Source organism: Trichosporon asahii, assembly GCF_000293215.1.
Source record: "Trichosporon asahii var. asahii CBS 2479 unplaced genomic scaffold scaffold00050, whole genome shotgun sequence".
NCBI lineage: Eukaryota > Fungi > Basidiomycota > Tremellomycetes > Trichosporonales > Trichosporonaceae > Trichosporon > Trichosporon asahii.
Window position 1 is genome coordinate 568271 of NW_014040874.1, and position 21339 is coordinate 589609.

A 21339-nucleotide genomic window follows, 5' to 3' on the forward strand; every position below is an offset into this window, starting at 1 on the left:
CGCGTCAAGGTCGCGGGTGCGCGACTCAGCACAAACGCAAAAGTCAGGGTTCATCCCTCCAGGCACAAAAGGAGGGGCTCGGTTAAGGCTGGATTTCAGACTCGTTGACAAGACATCTTCGAGCTGCCAAAGATGTCAAAGCGACGGTGCAGAGCTTGATACCCCTCTCATCTCTTAAAAACCATGATCGATCTTGCCTACTGTGAGTATGCACGTAGTGGAACGCTGTGTAGCAATCCGATTCCGTTCAATGCGTGTTCTCAGAGCTGACGGGTCACAGTCCAGACGGACAAGGGCGGCAACCCCGAGATCGTGCGCGAGTCGCAGCGCAAGCGTGGAGCCAAGGTTGAGCTCGTCGACGAGGTTCTTGAGCTCTACAACCAGGCTAGGGCTGGTGAGTGGACATTTCTTGGTTTAGATGCGCAACAGCTGACATGGATCCCTCGTAATCTGACACATCGATCCCATGCCATCGCGCGATTAATTTGCCACATCCTCTTCTTCGCGTCAACAATGTGCTTCTGGCCTTGCATGAACAACTTCGTCTGTTGAATGTCAAAATACCTGCACCCGGTGGCATCATCGATGCGTGTTTTCATTCAATCCAACACCGGTTCTTCGCAATTCAGCCCAGTATGAGGTTGAGACCGAGCGCCGCGCGGTCAACGCCGTCCAGAAGGAGATCGGTGCCATCAAGAAGGCCAAGGGCGATGCCTCGGAGCTCCTGGCCAAGAAGGCCGAGCACGACAAGAAGATTGCTGAGCTCCAGGCTAAGGCCAACGAGCTCAACAACGCCCGTGACCGCACCGCTGCCAGGATAGGAAACATTGTCGACCCTGCCTGCCACGTCTCTCTGACTGAGGTGAGTCGTGAGAGATCTTGTCCGAGCTGACGCCCAGGACGACAACCCCGTCAAGGCTTTCTGGCACCCCGAGCCCAACCACAAGGGCAACTCTGCTCCTCTCACTGTTGAGGACAAGCAGACTGACATCCTTCCCCACCACGAGGTTATGTACCGCCTCGAGGCCTTCGACGGCGAGCGCGGCTCCAAGATCAACGGTCACCGTGGCTACTTCCTGACCAACGACGGTGTCGACCTTAACCAGGCTCTCATCAACTACGGTCTCGACTTCCTCCGCAAGAAGCAGTACAAGAAGATCCAGGCTCCCTTCATGATGCGCAAGGAGATCATGGCCAAGACTGCCCAGCTTGAGGAGTTCGACGAGGCTCTCTACAAGGTTACTGGCGGTGACGGCGTCGAGGAGAATGACCGATACCTCATTGCCACCTCGGAGCAGCCCCTGTCCGGCATGCACTCTGACGAGAACATCGAGCCCAAGTCCCTCCCCATCAAGTACGCTGGTTACTCGACCTGTTTCCGTAAGGAGGCCGGTAGCCACGGCCGCGACACCTGGGGTATCTTCCGTGTCCACCAGTTCGAGAAGGTCGAGCAGTTTATTATTTGCGACCCTGAGGAGTCCCCCGCCATGCTCGACTCGATGGTCGAGACCGCCCGCGAGTTCTACGAGTCGCTTGAGATCCCCTACCGTGTTGTCAACATCGTCTCTGGCGGTCTCAACAACGCTGCTTCGATCAAGTACGACCTCGAGGCCTGGTTCCCCTTCCAGGGAGAGTACAAGGAGCTCGTCTCGTGCTCCAACTGCACGGACTACCAGTCGCGCTCCCTCAACGTCCGTCTCGGCTACAAGCGCGCCGCCAACGAGAAGGCCGGTTTCGTCCACATGCTGAACGGTACTCTGTGTGCCACCGAGCGTGCCCTCTGCTGTCTCGTTGAGAACTACCAGACCCCTGACGGTATCCGCATCCCGAAGGCCCTCCAGCCTTACATGCAGGGCCGTGAATTCCTCCCCTTCACCCAGGAGCTCCCGAAGAAGGACGCCAAGAAGGAGAAGAAGGAGAAGAAGTAATAGACTCTTGCTTCATCTATAGACCGGTTTTAATGCATGCAGGGGGACCATATCTAGACCCTTGGTGTTAGCTGAGCTGGTTGCGTCGAGTCAGTCCAGCTGATAGACGGACCAACAGACACGACAACTACTGACTCGTCGGGTCGGCCGGTCGGCCGTTCTCTGGTTACATAAGCTCCTCTGCTGGAGTTGGATGAGATGCGGCATTTATGCCAATTAGGACTGGTTTATTGGGAGGATTAGAAAAACGTCGGGGACCAGACGTTGCCAATTGGAGGGATATAGCCGGCCCAAGCGAGCCTGCGAAACACGTGACTTGCAGAGGGTCGAGTAATCACCTACCGGAGCTGCAGATGCTGCAGATGGCCTCGGCGAACTCGCTCGGCCTCAAGCATAACTTTCTCTCCTCCCTCCGTCTTAGGTCCTGTCAACCTTTCCCTCTTAACCCCTTCCTCCAAAACCCCCAACTCGTCCACAAGAAGCGCCTTCTTCGACTGTAGACGACTGTAGGATCACCGCAACCCTCTCCGACCTCCTTTCTTCTTGTGTTCATTTCTTTTCCGACCCGCAAAGCCCAGAAAACCCAACATGCACGCCGTCCGTGCCGCGCGCCAGCCTCTCCGTTCGGCTCTCGCCACCCCCCTCCGCGCGAGCGTCGCTCGTGCCGCCTCGGTTCCCGCCGTCCGTGGTCTCGCCACCCCCACATCCAAGGTCGGCGCCAATGTCTCCGACGCTCCGGTCGCCGAAGCTGAGCAGGGTAAGTGTGACTTTTCGCCGGTGGCGATGGAAAATAGTGTCGCGGATCTCCGATTCCTCAGGTCGGGCATGCTTCTCGGATCATGGCCAGTGGTCCGGAGATGATCCTCGGACGTGCAAAAACACTTCCGAGCAGGCTTACAGAGATTTGCGATCGACTTCTGCTTGGTGGCGCATCGGGCGCCCACTGGAGGGACTGGAGGTAGTCACCTCAACCGTCGTCACCGACACGCAAAGATTGCATCATTATTGAACCCGAACTGACTACCGCACAGCCGAGCTTCCGGGCTTCAAGCTCGCCCCCGCCAAGAGCACGGCCATGACCGGCCGCCCTATCTACCTCGACATGCAGGCTACGACGCCCATGGACCCGCGCGTGCTTGACAAGATGATGCCGCTCTTTACTGAGATGTACGGCAACCCGCATTCGCGCACGCATGCCTACGGATGGGAGGCCGAGGGTCTCGTTGAGGAGGCGCGCGAGCACGTCGCGAACCTGATCGGTGCCGGTCCCAAGGACGTCGTGTTCACCTCCGGTGCGACCGAGAGCAACAACATGATCGTCAAGGGTATCGCCAACTTCCACAAGGGCAAGAAGAAGCACATCATTACGACGCAGACCGAGCACAAGTGTGTCCTCGACTCGTGTCGTTTCCTCCAGACTCAGGGCTTCGAGGTCACCTACCTCCCCGTCGGACCAACGGGTCTCATCTCTCTTGAGGACCTGAAGGCCGCCCTCCGCCCCGACACGTCGCTTGTCTCCATCATGGCCGTCAACAACGAGATCGGTGTCATCCAGCCGCTCGCTGAGATCTCGCAGGTGCTCAAGGACTACGCCAAGGAGAACAAGGTGACCAAGGCGCTCTTCCACACCGACGCTGCGCAGGCTGTCGGTAAGATCCCCATCGATGTCGAGGCCATGGGCATCGACGCCATGTCGATCTCGGGCCACAAGATCTACGGCCCCAAGGGTGTCGGTGCCGCTTACGTCCGTCGTCGCCCGCGTGTCCGTCTTGAGCCGCTCATCCACGGTGGTGGCCAGGAGCGTGGTCTCCGTTCCGGAACCGTGCCGGCGCCGATCGTCGTCGGTCTCGGCGAGGCGGCGCGCCTTTGCTCGCAGGAGATGAGCGCCGACCATGCGCACATCTCCAAGCTCTCGCAGCGCCTCATCGACGGCATCACCAAGGACGTCGAGCACGTCGTCCGCAACGGTGACCCGAAGCACGGCTACCCTGGCTGTGTCAACCTCTCTTTCGCTTACGTCGAGGGTGAGTCGCTCCTCATGGCGCTCAAGGACGTCGCCCTCTCGTCCGGATCCGCGTGCACCTCCGCCTCCCTCGAGCCCTCGTATGTCCTCCGTGCCCTCGGTGCCAGTGACGACATGGCCCACTCCTCCCTCCGCTTCGGTATCGGACGGTTCACCACCGAGGCCGAGATCGACATGGTCGTCAACCGTATCGTCCAGGTCGTCACCAAGCTCAGGGACATGAGCCCCCTCTGGGAGATGGTCCAGGAGGGTATCGACCTCAACAGCGTCAAGTGGTCCGAGTAAGTCTTCTTCCCCAGCTCACTCAGGGTGTACCGTTAGCTGACATCCCGCAGCCACTAAACGCACTGCGTCAGGCGATCGAGGTAATTTGGTAGTATCAGGTATATGAGAGTGGTCTCTCGCAAGAGCATGTAGTACAAACGATAAACAGATCCATGTCCCGGGACTGCACGTCCCGGTGTCTCCGGCATCAGGCTGATGTATTCTATCAGAGCAGGAGCTGGGCCGCATGAGCTGCACAAACATTGACAAACAAGCTGGTCAGAGGGGGTTTGAGCCTCTCACTCTTTGTGAAGTTACACTGCAGCCTCTATTCCCCAACCGAACATCTTCCCTTTAGTGTGCAACAAGCAGAAGTCAGAATACACGTAATGCATGAATACAACAATCAGACCTTCTCGACCTCACGCTCGAGCACTGCCTCAATCTTGCGGATGACAGCCTCGCGCACCTGCGCAGAGACAAGGGCTGTTTGTCAGTTCTCTGCAATCGTTTCAACAAACTCACAGTTCGCACTGGGCGAAACCTCGGCAACGAGCTTGGCCAGCGAGGGCGCGCCTTGCGCGCGGGCCTTTTCTGCATGTCAGCTTACCGGCAGTGGGAATGCAGCTTGACGGGAATCGTGTGTGTGAGGGGGGAGTTGTGAGTGATGAACTACTCTCGTTGGCGGGCGAGGAGTGTGACGCTTATGAGAAGGGGCACACAGGTGGAAGGCGAATAAGAGGGAGACGTTGACACTGTAATTTCTCTCCAGGTTCGTCCCTCTCGTGCACAAACCCATAACATAAGAGGATGAAAGCGAGCGGCCTAGAGGACGCGACAGGCGCCCTCCATGGGCGACCGCCGCCGCACGCTACTCACCCTTTGCGAGGTCCTTGATGTCGTCGTCAAAGCCGGACTCCTCGAGTTGTGCTCGGAGCAGCTTGGATATTCTGACCGTTAGCTGCGTCCTTTACTCCATCAAGCTTTCAGTGTGCGAGGGCGAGAGACGTGTCGAGAAGTGCTGATCGGCGAGGAAGGTCGCGCGAAAACAACAGCCGAACGGGCTGCACGTTCAGGTGAAAGCTCTCTTTCTCGCCAAACATCCGCGATATTATTGTAGAGTCCTCCAAGCAGAACATCGCGCATATCTTCTGTGACTTGCAAGGAGGTGATGCTCGACAGACAAATCATCTCCGCGGGTACGGGTATTGTCATGGGGCGGGAAAGCCTGCCTTCACAACCATGCCAGGCAAGCACACCTCGCAGTGCCCACGAGCTTGAGGGACGCTTGGCACTCACCTCTCCCAGTCCCCCGTCTCCAGAAGACGTTTCCGGATTGCGTCGAGCACGGCGTCGTCGCTCATGGTGGGTGGTTGACGATGAGGAAGAAGCTGAAAGCATGTTTCACCTCCACTTGCGTGCCTCCACCAGTAGCGCGCTAGCGTACCTGGCTGAGCGTTTCGGATTCAGATTGCTGCTAGTGGCAACACAATCAGTAAGTCAGCTACTACATTCATCCTGCCAATGCAACACTTCGCTAGAGCTGACAGATGGGGTTTTGCATGTGAAAATTGCTATCTATATATCAAGTGCACATTGGGTCATAACAAAGTCCGTTTGTTTCGTGTGGGGGTTGTTAGGTTGGTATGAGGGTAGAGAGTTCAGGTGAGGTGGTATGGAAGACTAGAATCGTAGGTTCGTGAAACTGGCTTACTCGGCAAGAACGTCCTCAATAATCTTATTAATGGTGTCCTTGCGAGACGCCAGGTTGCGGCCGTACTCGGACTCGAGCTGCTTGCGCACGCCCTTCTTGGTGAGCGTATCGAGATCGGCACCCTGGCAGATGCGGCGAATGCTGGCCTCGAGCTGCATGTCCGTGGGGCCATCGTCTTGGGGCAGACCGTAGTTCGAGTTGACGGGCTGCAGAGGCGGTTGTCCGTAGAAGGAGCTGGCGTACATGCTGTTATTGTCACCGGGGTGGAAGCTGCCGGTGTCGCCCTCACGGTCGTAGAACGTTCCGCGGGGAGCACGCTCGTAGTAGGACTCGTTGCGGGATCCGGCACGCAGGTTCTCCTGCGAGGCAGTAGGACCGTGGCTGTAGAACGAAGACGGTGGGTAGACGCTTCCACGACCAGTCTGCGACTGTCCGTACTGGGACTGTCCACCGTATTGCGATTGTCCACCATACTGGGACTGGTTGTACATGCTGGGGGCGCCGTAAATGGATCCGCCGTCACCCATGTAGTCGCTCTTCTGCGGAGCGGCCCAGGTGTCGAGCGAGTGGTTCGACTCCTGGTCCCACAGCTCGTTCTCGTAGTCGTTCCAAGACTTGAGCGGGATCCGCTTCGGGTCGAACTTGCCCTCGTCGTGAATGACGACCTTCTTGCCCTTCTCGCCGACCACGAGACGCGTGGAACCCCAAGAGAAGTCGTCCATGCGCCAGAAGGAGTAGAGGGGCAGGTAGAGCGAGAAGAAGGGGATGGCAAGGATGTAGAAGACCATCCAGGCGACCATGTCCCAGCGCATACGGAAAATGAAGACGAGTGCTTGAAGACCGTAAACCGCCGCCAACATCGCAATGGACAGAATCGGGATGTTGCTACCGCTCTTCACGATAATGTAGATAAGGTAGACAATGTAACCGACAGTGACCGGGGCGATAATCGTCGAGATCAGATCGATGAGGACGACGAAGCGCATCGAGAAACAACAGAAACCGCACATGTTGTCCTGGAAGATAAGCTCAGCCATGTTGTGCACGGTCGAGTTGATCCAACGACGACGCTGGGACATGAGAACCTTGCCGTCATCGGGGACGACAGTCTGGGCACGAGCGTCACGGACGAACTTCGTCTTGTAGGTGGGGAAGTGCTTGAGGACCAGAGTCGTCAGATAACGGTCTTCACCAAGGTGGAGAAGGTTCTTCAGATGAAGAGTGTCGACGCGGTTCTCGGAGTAGTCGTGAATGATCTGGTTCGAGATGAAGAGAGGCTTGCGGGTGTCTGGGGTGCGAAGGCGGTACATGGTGAAACAACCGGGCAGACAGGTAATGGAGCCAAAGAGGTTCTCGAAAGCCTTCGCCAAGTGGTGAGAGATGAAGTACTCGTACACCTGGGACATGGTGACGATAGACTGCTTGGCGTTCGAGATGGACGTTTCACCACAAATACCGACAATCTTCTTGTCGTGCATGCAGGCCGAGACGAGGCGGTTGAGAGATAACTCATCGACAGTTGTATCGGCATCGACCATGAACAGGTATTCGTAGAAACTCGGGTTGACACCGATAACGTTCTTGATCTGGTGGTAGATCTCCAGCTCGAGGGGGTTCATGGGCGAGTTGAAGTGAACCTGAACGTTAGTTTGACCGACACAGATGTCAGGTTAACTCACCTTGTTCAGGAAGTGCATGAGGAGCATCTGCGAGTCACGCTTACCACGGTTACCAGGCTTGGGACGCTCCGAGGGCTTGCCAACCTTCACAACGATGAGGTAGGGACAGACGTGACCAGCGCACTCGTAAAGACCAGAGTACACCTTGCCCATGTTGTGCTGCTTGCTTCCCTCGCCAAGCGAAAGGAAGGAGAGCGGCTCCGGGTCGAGGTTCGGGTCAACGCCGAGAATATCGCACACGATAGCCGGGGTAGGCTTCTCGTTTCCGAAACCCTTAATGTTACCGTCGCAGATCACGAAGATGAGTTTGCGCTTGTCGTCGTAACGGAGCTTGACGAGCGAGTCGATGGTCCTGCGGAGTGACTCCTCTCCCTCAGTGTAACAGGGAACCTGGCAGATAACGAACTTGTCGTGGTTCTCGGGCGCACGGGAGGGGCCGAAGTGGATGGCAGCCAAGAACTTGAAGGCAATGATAGCGACCATCACACAGGAGAGGGCAAGAAGGATGTAGGTCGAGAACAGACACTGAGGCGAGTCACGAGTGTCAAGCTTGCCCACGATGAAGAGCCAGCGAAGACAGTCTGATTGCATGTTCCAGACCTCGTCACCAAGGGCCTTGCGAACGTTGTCGTGCCAAAGCTTCGAGACATCCTTTCCAGAGTTCTGCAGGAACATCTGCGTGACCTGGTCGGCCATGAAAGCGCGCTGGGCGTAGGCCGACGTAGCAGCCTCGCTGGTCTCGTCCAGATCCTTCGGGAACTGGATACCACCACCACCCTGGTTGTAGTAGGTCGTCAGGTCATAAATGTAACCGTCGATGATACCAACAACTTCCTTGTTGTCGGCCTTGTGCTTCAGGTCCTTTTTCGTGAAACCCATCCAGCCCTTGCGGTAACCTCCTCCGAGAGTCATCATCTGCTCGCGGTACCAGTCGGGGCGGAAGTCGGTCGAAGTGTGCGAGGCGCGGAAGTCGTGGTACTGGGAGAACGGGTTTGTTTGGTTCGTGGCGTCCAGAGTGATGTAGGGCGAGATACCGTTAGGATTGGTGCCACTGCACACGGCAGACACCTGGACAGGGAAGAGACTGCTTGCGTCGACGCCCGAGTAAGGCTGCATGGTCTTGGAGTCGACAATCGGAACGATGCGTTGGTGCGTTCCAAGGAAGGATGTGAAGTCGAAGACCTCTCCGCGGATGGCCGTGTAGGCACTCTTCGGGTTCTCCTTGTAGTTATGACTGTTCAGTTCGGCTTGAGTGAAGACGTGCTGGGTAGGGCAGATAACAGGAGCAAGACCGGCGATGACGAAAATCGTGCAGCCACAGATGAACCAGATAATGAGGTTGATCGCGAGCTTCTCGCGCCAGGCTTGTCGGATGTCCTGACGCTTCATACGACCCAAGCGACTGAGGGCAAAGTCCGGGATCCACCAAGTGAGCAGGCGACAGAGAAGGACCCAGCGACGACGCGCCGGCGACTCCTTGTACTCCTCTTGCACCTCGTTATCCTCAGGAAGCTCGTCGAGAACATCCTTCTCACCGCGCGTCTTCTCCATGTCGTGGAACATGTTGCGCGAAGGTGCGTACGCGTCGGTTCCTGCGACAGATTGCGAGTCACCGAAAGCGCTCGTGGCCTGGCTTGGAGCGAAACCACGCGATTCGTCATCGGGCTCGGAAGACGGATATTGAGGTGCAGGTGCCGCGTTAGCCACCAGAGGAAGTGCAGCGGTGGAGTCGTTGCGAGCGAAGTTCCGCTCTTGGTGGAAGTCGAACATGGGCTCAGGCTCAGGCGAGTGCGTGCGATGACCAGGGGCGAAGTGGTCGTCCTTGTCGGCCGGGCCAGCTGCCAAGTGCTCGGGCATCTCGAGACCGTCGGACTCACGTAACCGGTCCTCGAAACGGTGGAACGTGGCGTGGGACAGGAACACACGGCTCGAACTAACCAGCATGTGGTGGTCGTCAAGCTGAAGAACACGCTTCAGGTCGCGGATACGATCAGCAGTGGTTCCCTGGTTGCCAATAGCACGCTCAGCAAACTCGTCGTAGTATCTGTCCGCGAACTCCTGGTGCGTCATGCGAACCTCAAAGTCCGCCGACCGTAAACGCTGGCTGATCTCCGTCAGACCCAGGCTGCGAATCTGCGCCTTGACCGAGCGGGTCTCGACTTGAGCTGGAAGTTGGGAGTCGTTCGGTCGCAGACAGAACACGAACCAGGGCTGGATCTGATCAAACGTAGCAAAGAGTCCGGAGAGTGCCTGCCACAGTTGCCCAGCCACGCAGTGCAGCTGAGTACCGGCATTGCCCTCGTCGTTTCCTCCTCCAACTTCAGCATCTTCTCCTTCGGTTTCCTGAACAGCACGCAGTCGCGATCCAGCGCGCTTTCGACGAGTTGAAGGAGCACGCATGGGCTTGACGGGTTGCTGAGCTGCCACGATGGTGTCCTCGTTCCGAGGGTGCATCTGCGTAGCAATGGAACGGGACGAGAAGAGAGTTCGGATGAAGGGGTTGTTAGATCCTTGAGCGTCCGGGACATGAGTAGGACCGGTCGCGGACCCGCGGAGGAGACGGAGGATGTCGGCACTGGTCTCATTGGCGTTGCGGTCAGTGAATCCCTCAACGCTGTAGGTGACGGGACCGCCGTAGTGGTTGACCGTGAAAGAGGCTGAGCCCGTGCGGTCCATGTTACCAACCGCAAATGACGAGTGCCCAGTGTAGCGCTTCGCCATGGCGTCGAGCATCTGGTTATCCGTCCTCTTCTTCTTGCTCTGGTCGTCCGCAATGGCAATGAGACCGGTCTTGGGGTCTGAAAGCATCTTGAGACACTCTGTGTTGTCAAAGTAGGGAATACGTTCGAGAGGCATCTTGTCCGCGGCCGCCTCGGCCAGCGGTGCCTCGTGGATGCGGTGAAGAATCCAGTTGTGCTGCTTCTCAGCCGCAAAGTTGAAGCAGAACTGGTCGATCGAGTTGATACCAAGAGTCGGGCCGGCGTTGTTTTGCTGTCCGGGAAGGTCGAGAATCGCGATGAAGGATCCGAAAGAATCCTTACAGAGCTTTTGGTTGAGGTGCTCATTGAGCCATGAGAAGAGAAGCGAATACAGAGTACGCGCAAGCTCATCTCGGACGGACTCAGCACCCTCCACATCGAGGAACGTGGTGCACACCTCCTTGCGCACGAGGAGCGTCTTGAACGAGAAGATCTCAGCGAGAGCATTCTCGTGGACACCGAGGAATTCGGCGACCGTGGAGAGAACGTCCTCGTTCAGAACGAGAGCACCTTCATGCAGAGCGTCGTCTCCAGAGAACTGCAGGTTTCCAATGTGGAGGATACACGCGAGAAGCTGGCAGACCTGAGCGACAAGTCGGTTCGACATTCCGACAGCGCGGAAGGCCTGCTTCAGCTGGCGGAAGCGCTCGCGGTCGCTGGCACCTGTCCTGCGGGCGCGAGACTGGAGGTAGTGGTAGTCGCCCTCGTTTCCTAGCCTCAAGTGCTGGCGTTCCTCGCCATCGATACCCGCGCAGAGGTAGTAAAAGACATGGAAGTTGCGCTCGCCGCTCGCCGGGACCTGGCTCACTCGAGATCGCTCAAGGTAGTACTCGATCGTCTTCAGTCCCTCGAGACGTCCGCGATCGGTGAACTGGAGTTCTGTGTAGTTTCCGTACCGCGAGGCATTGTCGTTGTGCACCGTGTGGGCGTTACCAAAAGACTCGAGGATGAACTGTTCTCGTCAATTGAGCTCCTAGACCGATGCACTTACCTCTGCATTCGCGATCTGGTTGCCGACCTTGTAGCCCTTCTTCCCATGGGGCGCTACAGAAACCTCGGAAACGGCCTTGATAGCCAATCGACGCATTTCCGACTTGCCTGAGCCAGTGGCACCGCTAAGGGGGGTCAGCCAGGTCCAGACCCTGTTCGCGACCAGCGTAACGACAACCGGGGGAGGCGGCTCTCAGGCCTCGACGGCGGCGTTCACACCAGATATTCTGCAACTCACCTCATGAGGATGATCTGGTCTTGACCCGTCCTGCGCATGTTGTAGTATGCATTGAGCGTTGTTCGGAAGATGTGTGGTCCGAGGGACTCTTTGCCGCCGGGCTGGCCGACGATATCGTCACCTGCTGACTGGAAATATTCCTTGACATAGTCATGAAGCGATGCGTCGCTGTTAACGGGCAGCGCAGTGAGAGGATTCATTGAGACGAGCGCCGAGTCGGACACGGCGGTGTAGGGTTGAGAGGTCACATAGCGTTCGCGAAGTGAGGCGATGATCGTGTCCTCGGCGATAGAGGGGAGTGCACTAAGCAGAGTTAGCAGTGATCGGGGCATACCGCCGTGGACGTGTCGCGACTGAATACTCGGCGACGGAATGGGCTCACCAGAGATCGCTGATGCCCTCGAAGCGAGTCGAGAAGCGCTTGTTCTGGCCTCCGCCCGTAGGCCGTAAGGACGACATGTTGAAGGTGATAGTTCCTTGTTGTTTTGCTGTTCGTGAATCGCCCGACTTTGCGTAACAGGGTTTGTTTGGTCGGGTGAATTAACGGTTCGAGAGTCGAGCCTGCTCTGCGAGCGTCTGGCCTTCAGAGGTCGGCGTTGGCCAGTCAGACCCGAAGACGCAAAGAAAGAAGGAGAGAGGAGAAAGAAAGAAGGACTAAAGGAGAGGAGGAGAATGAGCAAATAAGCAGTGATGAGTTGGAAGAGGAACAAGAGTGACATGAACCCATACCCATCGATAATTCGCACCCCAAGGGCTGTGCTGCGCCATGCGACAGAGCCAACGAACCAACGGCTTAGCAACCACACTATGCACCATTCATGCTCGTCCGCCACACCTGGATCGGCGTAAACATAGGATGCAATGCATGGTGCAAGGAGAAGAGAATTGCATGCATGCATGCACCAGGAGAACACTGAACTGATTAACTGAAGGAGGGAAGGCATTGCACGGATGAAAACAAAAGGTGGCTTTGCTTTCGCTTGTCACGACGCGGGCGCTAGGAACGGCCGCTTGTAAGGATCTCGAGGTTTCAACTTGTGTACCAGAGCAGCGCATTGCAGCATCGCAGTGAAATCGACAAACCCTGGCCAATTGACGGACAGCGTTGACTGATTTGCGATATTGTAATCGTGGCCCTTTGATGGGTTGTAATCCCTGGTTCCCACCGTGGCTGGGCGACTGCGTACACCCTAGACCGAGAACGCGAGAGCCGACACCGCAGTGGCGAGGAACGATGTCCTGCATCAGCTGCATCCCTGCTGCCCTGGGAGATGATCACCTAACACGTGGTTGCGTTATGCGATCCCCACCTTAACGCCACCCATGGAGCTAAGGGCTAGCCCCGCAACTCTCAGCCTCTTCTGCGTTATTGTTGCTTCTTCTCACTCGCGACTCCTCACTTCATCTCGTTTACCTGTTTGCTGTTGTGTACAACTCTCTGTCTTAGAATGGTGCGTGAACTTTCTCTTTGTCATGGTTTCGATGTTGACTTTTAACAGCAAAACCGCACGTGAGTCGGAGTTGCGCATGCGATGCGTTTTCTTGTTTTAGCAGGCGAACATTGCGTCGGGCAATGAAGGAAGGGTCGACGACTAACCAACCGCAGTGTTCTCTACGTGACTGGCTTTAGCCCCAACCTCCGCGCCCGTGACTTGGCGTGGGAGTTCGAGCGCTTTGGCCGTCTCGTCCGCTGTGACATCCCCGCGCTCAAGAGCGCTTCCTCCTCTCGTAAGTAGCCGTGTTCCCTTCAGCATCGCAGACAAACTCCTTTGGTGGTTGTCTTCCTCATCCTCCTTTCTTTCCTAAAGCCCCTTGAGAAGACCCCTCATGCCCGTCTTGCTCAGCGTGAGCTAGGTCTGTCATTCTACCTTCAAACGAAACGGTCCAGCGATCAAAAGCGTGGAGCGAGTTTGCCTCGGGCAGGAACGGACACAAGGTCTCAAGACAGGCACACTGGCGCAAACGTCATCCGGCCTCCGTCCCAAGAGTCTCGAGCCCAGTGGCAAGTCAGCCGTCGGGTCCGCGCGAGCGCCGGCAGTCCGCGGCAACGGCGTGGCGGCGAGCGAGAACGAGCGCACCCTACGAGAATGATCCTCCTTAAGACCTTCCCTCCCCGCGCGTGCACCGAGCATCGAGCGAAAGCGGCGACAAGCGTGCGAAAGCGACAGCGAATCGTTTGCTTCTCCTCGAGGAGAGTCCGCTAGCATCCATCACAAACACTACACAAGTTCGAGCGAGCGAGGACCCATTTCGAGCGAGCTAGCGAGGACGACGACGGCCCGACTGGAAACAGTAAGAATTCCGCAGCTCACCCCACGCAGCCTTCGCCTTCGTCGAATTCCGCCGCGAGGACGACGCCGAGGACGCCTACTACGACATGCACGGTCGCCGACATGCACGGTCGCACCATCGACGGCCGCCGCATTACTGTTCAGTGGGCCAAGCGCCCGCCTTCGGCTGCTTGGCGCCACGAGGAGTGAGTACTTGCTGTCTTTTCTGACACCGATGACGGTGTCCGGGACGATCAGCTAAGCGCTTGTGAGCCCCCAGCTGACATCAGCTACCGCCGCGACCGTGGCCACGCTGACCGCGCGCGCTCTCCTCCTCGTCGCCGCTCGCCTAGCCCTCGCCGCCGTTCCCCCAGCCCGCGCCGTGACGAGCGCGCTGACCGGGAGTACGAGCGCGAGCGCGACAGCGGGCGTGACAGCCGCGACGAGCGTGACGAGCCGCGCGGCGACGAGCCCCGCGACGACCGCCGCCGCTCCACGACCCCGCCCCGCAAGGGCGAGCGCGATGAGCGCGACGATGACCGCCGCGACGACCGCGACGATGACCGCCGCGACGACCGCGACGATCGCCACGACGACGAGCGCGACCGCGACCAGGGCGAGAACGAGCGCCGCGACGACTAAGCGGCCTTCCTCCCCGCACGCAAGGTGCGCAGGTGCGTCCCATATGTCTCTTCTGGCCGCAGCGTAGCTGCTGTTCTGCAGCACAGCAGCACGGCTGCAACAGTGCCCGTACGTAATACAAAAGTTATCTCAATATCTCGCAGTTATGCAAAGCGTGTCTTGCTATGTTGGCTGTTGCTATGCACGCGAGGGAGCGGCTTACGTTGATCCGCGCGCTGGCCCCGCTCGCGTTGGCCCCGCGCGGCTCCTGCCAGCCTCCGCTCGATCGACGATCGGACCCGGAGGCTTGTGACGTGCGACGCTGGAGCGCGGTGGAGCCCGTCTGCGATATCCCGCCCTGCTCCAGCGACGTAGCTTCCAGCGACGCTGCGGTGCGGGTCAGGTGCTGCTTGTTGACGTGGGCAGCTCCGACACTGGCGTTTCAGGTCAGTGCGTCCTGCGCTCAGTCAGTCATCGCACTTCCTCCTTCCCTCCTTCCGATCCTTCCTCTGCTCAGTCAGGACGCTTCGCGTGCAACAGTCAGTGATCCAGAGCGCAAACAGAGGTAATTTAGGTGCAGTGTACAAAATAGTCCATTCACGTTCTTTTTCGTCGCTATACTGCTGCATTTCGCGTTGTGGTGGAAACAAGGTGGTGGTGGGAGCAATGGTTGTGGTGAGAGAAGGGGGGAGGGGTGGGTATACAAAGTCGATGTTACTAGTACTCGGCACTTGGCATGTGTTGCTGTTGCCTCGGGCCTCGGGCTTCTTGTCCTCTGTCCTCCCTTGTCTTTCTTCTTCTCGATAGGGAGGAGAAGGAGACAAGATGGGGGGAGCAGGAGAGGACAGAGGCCGGTATTCTATCTGCAAAAGGGATGAACGAAGAGAGAGCGGTTACCGGGGCGCCAGAGACGCCGGGGCTTGCGCCGTTTCAATCGCGGTATCGGGGTGTTGGTCTTGCGACGAAGCTCGCGATGATCGGTGGAACGACCAGGGCGAGTGGGTTGGGTGAGGGTTGTTGGTATCGAATCATTAAACTGGGGAATCTGGTTTACACAGAAGAAGGAGAAAAGAAGATAAGCAAGTCAAGGTTCGTTTGAACAACCCAAGATTTGTCGCCGGTAGGGAGCGGCGTCAAGATGTAAGACCGTGGTTTGGGCCGACTCATGGTTTCGTGAAGAAAAGACGAGATGGCCTCAGAGTTTGAAGATGTGGACTAGCCTAGTAGCTAGCTTACATGGGAGGAGGCTGCTGCTGCCAGCTGTTGTTCGGGTCGACGGCCTGGTCACCGTGGTACTCGTCCTCGGGCTTCGTGACCATCGGCGCGCCGTTGACGTCGACTCCGCCGTTCCACTGTCCCTGCTGTGGCGGGTAGTACTCGCCGGTCTGCTGGCTCTCGACCGGGGCAGGCTCAGAGTAGACGTATCCCTGCGTGCCCGAAACGTTCGGCATCGAGTTGACCATCCCGCTCGCGGCGGGGGCAGGGGGAGGACCCATCGAGCCGTAGTTGTACGAACCGCCGCCACCGTGTGGTGTCAGAGAGCGGTAGCGCATGGGCTGTTGAGGCGGGGTGAACGAAGGTCCAGCGGAAGAGACACTCGGCGCGTTCCAAGCATTGGGCGGGGGCATCGAGAGCCAGTCGGGCGGCACCGTCGTCGAGCGCTGCGGCGCCTGCATGCCGCCGTAGTACATGTTATACTGTGCGTTGGGGCTGTAATGTCAGCGCATTGCCACAAGGTGTTTCATGTTTCAACACGGGCAATTTTCACCGCCCCTGTGGAAATGCTCAACTCACTCAACGGGGACATGTGACATCATGCCATCAGTCGGCGCTGGTGACTGCGTCGGCCAGCGGCGGCCAAGATAAGGCGGTGCGCTGAGTCGCGAGTCCTCGACCGTCTCGCTGCTCGAGCGGGGCGGCTCGTCCTTGCGGTGCAGGCGCAAGTGCTGCAGGAGGTTGTCTTGCCGGCTGAACGCGCGCGAACAAAGCTTGCAAGCGAACGGACGCTCCTGCGTGTGCGTCCGGATGTGGCGCTTCAGGTGCTCTAAGCGCTTGAACGGTCTGCGGCAAAACTCGAAGACGCAAACGAACGACTTCTCCTCGGTGGCGCCCGCATGCGCGGCTTGGGGGGCAGCTGTCGAGGCGGTGCTGCTGTTGGCAGCATCGACTCCCGGTGCCGGTGAGTCACGAACTGAATCTGTCTTGCGCTTCTTCTCGTCACCGCCGACCGTGGAGACTGCCGTTCCGTCGCGCTTGGCCCTCTCCTCATCATCTTCGGGAGCCACCGACTTTGAAGGGGAGGAGCGCTTCGAACGCGTGCGCTTGCGCTTGTACGCCGAACTTCCCTCAAACATCGTCACGGTGAACTGGGGTAATCCCCCTGGCCCCGTCTGGTACTGGTCGGCGGTCGGCTGAAAAAAATCAGGAACCGGTCTGCCAGTGTTGGGATCAATGTTGCCGACACGGCCAGCCCACATGCTCTGCTCGACCGAGCCGTCCATGGGACGTCCGTCGTAGGCCATGTTGGGGTCCATGCTCGATTGCCTCGATCCCTCCGGACCCATACCTCCGGGCATCATGTGAGCAGCATTGGGAGCAATGCGTGCCTGCAGAGGGTAGACCTGGTCCTGAGATAGCGTCAGCGTCTGTGCAAACACGTTATCAGTAGCGCAAGGCACTAACCAGGATAGCCGCCTCCATTCCGCGGTTGGTACCCATGAACTGCTCGTAGAGACCGCGGCGGGGGTCATATTTGAAGCTGCGAGCGGGCTCGCCGACGACCACCGATGTCGGCTCCTGACCGGCCTTCTCGCGCTTTAAGTCACGCTCAAGAGCATCGAGGAAGAGACGGTCGTGCGGGACGGAGAACCAGTAGAAGACCTTCTGCTTCTTCTGGGTACGGATGCATCCATTGCGGAACAGGAAGTCGAGGAAGGCAGACCTGTAGCGTCAGCTGGTGTGTTCCCGTGTGTGTCTCGTAATCAACATCTGAAACTCACTTAGGCTCCTCGAGACAAGCATCAACACCAGGCTTAAGGTTACGAAGGTCGGAGAAGACACCCTCCTCCCACTTCTTGGTGTGCTTCACGGGGCGACCGAATGCCTCGAAACGGAAAAGAAGAGCACGAACTGGATTTGATTAGCAAACATTCCCCAGACAAACTCAAAACTCACCGATGTCAGTGCCCGTGATATGATAAAGACCGTTCCAAAGCACACATGCAACGTCCTCGCCGTTCGGAAGTCGGAACTTGGAGAGATCAGGAAGATGCTGCGTGTTAGTTTCGCTGTTACCCAGGACATGAACTTACGCTCTGAGGAAGCGTAGACCACTTCGTGGGAGCGGTAGCAAGGAACTGTGATGTCAGCAACCTTGATGATGCGCGTTGCTTACGAAAAGCAGTCTGCAGAGCAGCTCAACGCGAGCCGTCTCGGAGTCAGTCAGACGCCGTGGAACGACGTCCGCGGGGGGCGGAAGGGGGTAGAGAATGGCCTCTTCCATACCGGGGCCTCTGAGGATCGTCAGTGACTGGTGAATCTCAGCACAGGGCGCCATGGGTGTCACGCCCATCACGACACCCTGCTCGCCAACAACGCGGAAGTACCCACTCCTTGTATGGGGCGTGATAAACCTCTACCTCGGTGGGACCGCCCAGCATAGTTGTGCCTGTACCAGGCAGGTGGGTGGTGGGCAGGGTTGCGAAAGTAGTGGCTATGATGGCGGCGGCTACTCGGTAGTAGCTCGAACTCGGCGTCGGGGTTGAGAGGGCTGCCGGGAGGTTGAAGAAGCGGGAGTCAGGGCTCAGTCAGAGGGCAGACGGTCGACTGAGGAGTGCGAGGGGTGATGGAGGGGAGCGTTTGGCTGAGACTTTGCCTTGTCGATGATGGAAGTTTCGAAGGAGAGTCTAAGCCGTAGGGACAGGAGGTGTGGTGAGACGATCCGGAGACTGGTGTGTATCGACAGGTAGCGCGTTCGAGATCACAGGTGGAGTCAGGGGTTCGCGATTAGATGAGCGGCGGCGATGTTGTTGACGTCGGGGTGCTGCTGATGGAAGTCGCAGGGTTGTGGTTGTGGTTGTGACTGTGGGTGTGGTGGTATGACGACTAGTCGATGATGTCGATGAGAACGAGTGATGGATGATGAGAGGGGAAAAGTGGGGGGGAAACAGGATGAATTAAGGATTGGAGTCTGAGAGATGTAAGATGTTGGAGAGAGGAGAGTTCGGAGGATGAGACGTGTGAGGAGGTTGTGGAAGGTGTTGTTGGAGGGAGGAGGATGGAGAGGAGGAGGGCTCGGGGCAGAGGGGATGCGACCTTGTTGGAGGAAGCAGCCTAGCGGCCCAGAGCTAGGAGTTGGATGGAAGGATGGATGGTTAGAGAAAGGTGAAACGTGTTCCAAAGGAGAAAAGGCTGAGGAAATATTAAGATGCTGGGCGACAGGGGGCGGGCCGGTGGACAATCTTTAAAGGCAGTAAGGCTCAGCAGCCCGGTCCAGGCGGACGGCCAGAGGGCGAGGTGCCGACGCCGCGCGCAAGAGACGCAAGGGGTTCGGAGAGCGCACTACGACCTAAGGGCGCAGAGAGGGTCAGCGAGGGAAACCCTTTGAGGGTTGTGGGTTACGTGTATTATGTGTCGTGTAAGAGAGCGCACGAGAAGGACGCTAGCGCGCTAGCGAGACGGAGGGTACGGAGCGACCCAGGACGCAGGAGGCCAGGACGCCCAGGGGGAGGCGAGGGAAGACGGGCAGAGGAGACAACTTGATGCAGGACGCAGCAATGTCTGGATCGCCTGCTCTGCCATGCTCTGCACTGCAAGGCAAGACAAGCCTAGCGCAGAGGCCTCGCTGACTGAAGGGCACGGGCAGGGCCAGGGGTGGGTGTAGCGTGTCCCATGTCAGAGAAGATGCCTCAGGCCCTGGGCCCTGCTGCCTCAGCCCGCGCGCGAGCCCCACAGCGCCAGGCGCCCAGCGCCCGACGCCCGACGCCCCTCCAAGGCCTCCATCGACGCTTCCAGGCCATGCAGTCTGGCAAGTCATGCAGGCTGCAGATATACTCCCGGCACCCGCCGATGCGCTTGATGTGCAAGTCGCGAGTCACGGACACGGATCACGGATCGGAGGGCCCCAGATGTTCCCAAGAGCCCGGGAGCAGAAAGAGCAGAGCTAACAGAGCCTGGCCACTTGATTGCTGCGTCTCGTCTCGCTCATTTCGTCGTGCCGTGAGCCGCTGTCTCGTGTCTCCAACTTGCGTTCCTGCATATCCTGCTTACTGCCAGTGTCGCGCGTCGCTGCACCGGAAGCATGACAGCATGCACGCCCTGCTGCCCCGCCCTTGGGTCCCTCTTTGGCTCATGCAAGCTTCGGGTACAGGCATTCTGTTCAATCCTTGTGCCTAATCCCGTCTGCGACTGCCGACAATGTGGGTTAATTGGGTTTGGGCCGGGTTGCGGCCCAGTTACCTCCGGGCACGTCCCACGTCCTATGTGACAAGAATCTGGTCCAAATGACCTCTGCCACGAGCGGCTGTACGGCATCGCCCATCTTTACTTGTTCACATCCTCGCTGCCCCTTGATCTCCGAGAGCATGCACTGCAAGCCAGTGCTGCCGGAGCCAGCCCCTCCTCCGCTCACTGCGCGCAGCTAGCAGGGTTAGTAGGGCTAGTAGGACCAGCCTCCGGAATCCGGAGGATTGTCACGCCGCACATTGCTCGCGCGCCGCGCTGCGAGCCTGGCCAGTGGGCCGCGTGGCGGTGACACGAGATAGGGCAGGCAGGGGTGAGCGAAGAGGGCGATGAGGGCGGCCAGCGCGGGCATCGGGCCATCGCCGACGACTATCGCCATGTCTGACGATCCTGCGATCCAGTGCAGCCTGATTCGGTCTGATACAGCGAGCGCTGCAGAGCGCTGCACGCGTTGACCGTTGCGTTGACTGGTGACTGCCTAGACAGGTTATAATCATTGGCCAGTCATCATCGCATCGTTTCTGGCCGGTCGATTCAAACCCGTAACCCGTTCCCAATACCGTGGGGCGATACGTACGACATGCTGCGTGCGACGCATGCGCTGTTTGCGTGCACAGGCTGCAAGGGCTCGCTTTGCGCGCTATGAGTAATGGCCCGCGGGGCGTCAGCGCAGGAACACAGGTCCTGGGGTGGATCCATTCAGAAGCAAACTCTACTCGAGGTGAGAACCTGATCCTCCGACTTTCCAGATTGGCCAGATTGGCTCGCCCGCAGACGTCCCGGTGCATCCGGTACAGCACCATGCAGCGCCGGTACAGTGGAGACGCATGCGAACGCGTCGGTTGGGTAACGCATCAAAGCTTGAATCGCTCGGAAGAGTGGGGTTGCGACTCCTGCTGATGTCTTGCCACAACGAGCAACCTCCGGTTGACTTTGATGCGACCCAGTCACGTATCGTTCCGATTCGTGCGTTCTGCACGGACGTCAAGACCTACGACGACTTCCACTTGTGGGCAGACAGCTCTTGGAGTGATCCAGCAGGGCATGCGGAGCATTAATGCCTAGCTCTCCCTCCGTCAATTACGTGCTAATCACGTGAATTGCAATATGAGTCGTACACCACTTCTACGTTACTGCGTCAAATCTGGTGAATCGTTGAATCGAAGCTCATGAATAGGCGTAGCTGTTCTCGTACACTGTGGCATGCCTGACGTCCATGGCATGAGGCATGGGCATGACTGCTAGGTGGTGTTAATGCTGTCGGAATGCTAGCACGGTAACGTTGCTTTCGAGTATTTCACTCTGAAACGGTTTGACTTAATAATATGCATACACCCGCAGAATCTTGTTTCCCACCATTCAGACAGCATTCAGCACAGGTCGCTGGGAAGAA

General features: G+C 58.1%; 5 protein-coding genes across 5 annotated transcripts; 2 read left to right on the top strand and 3 right to left on the bottom strand.

Moving 5' to 3' along the window:
- Positions 1-183: 183 nt before the first annotated feature.
- On the top strand, positions 184-1928 carry A1Q1_01452 (serine-tRNA ligase; the record flags this gene model as incomplete). Its single annotated transcript, XM_014324491.1, has 4 exons — positions 184-202; positions 281-394; positions 630-862; positions 900-1928. 4 exons carry the CDS (start codon positions 184-186, stop codon positions 1926-1928), a joined length of 1395 nt encoding a protein of 464 aa, XP_014179966.1.
- Positions 1929-2516: 588 nt separating this feature from the next.
- A1Q1_01453 (cysteine desulfhydrase) lies at positions 2517-4293 on the top strand (the record flags this gene model as incomplete). Its single annotated transcript, XM_014324492.1, has 3 exons — positions 2517-2685; positions 2960-4232; positions 4287-4293. 3 exons carry the CDS (start codon positions 2517-2519, stop codon positions 4291-4293), a joined length of 1449 nt encoding a protein of 482 aa, XP_014179967.1.
- Positions 4294-5925: 1632 nt separating this feature from the next.
- On the bottom strand, positions 5926-12054 carry A1Q1_01454 (chitin synthase 6 (Chitin-UDP acetyl-glucosaminyl transferase 6); the record flags this gene model as incomplete). Its single annotated transcript, XM_014324493.1, has 5 exons — positions 5926-7566; positions 7609-11319; positions 11359-11482; positions 11596-11898; positions 11978-12054. The coding sequence occupies 5 exons, from the start codon at positions 12052-12054 to the stop codon at positions 5926-5928; spliced, it is 5856 nt and encodes a 1951-aa protein (XP_014179968.1).
- A 3664-nt stretch (positions 12055-15718) lies between these two features.
- Positions 15719-16177, bottom strand: A1Q1_01455 (uncharacterized protein; the record flags this gene model as incomplete). Its single annotated transcript, XM_014324494.1, has 1 exon — positions 15719-16177. One exon carries the CDS (start codon positions 16175-16177, stop codon positions 15719-15721), a length of 459 nt encoding a protein of 152 aa, XP_014179969.1.
- A 130-nt stretch (positions 16178-16307) lies between these two features.
- On the bottom strand, positions 16308-18145 carry A1Q1_01456 (Ste12; the record flags this gene model as incomplete). The annotated part of the gene is made up of 8 exons (XM_014324495.1): positions 16308-16530; positions 16578-17113; positions 17169-17427; positions 17486-17615; positions 17661-17736; positions 17798-17818; positions 17881-17998; positions 18096-18145. 8 exons carry the CDS (start codon positions 18143-18145, stop codon positions 16308-16310), a joined length of 1413 nt encoding a protein of 470 aa, XP_014179970.1.
- Between the last annotated feature and the right edge of the window lie 3194 nt (positions 18146-21339).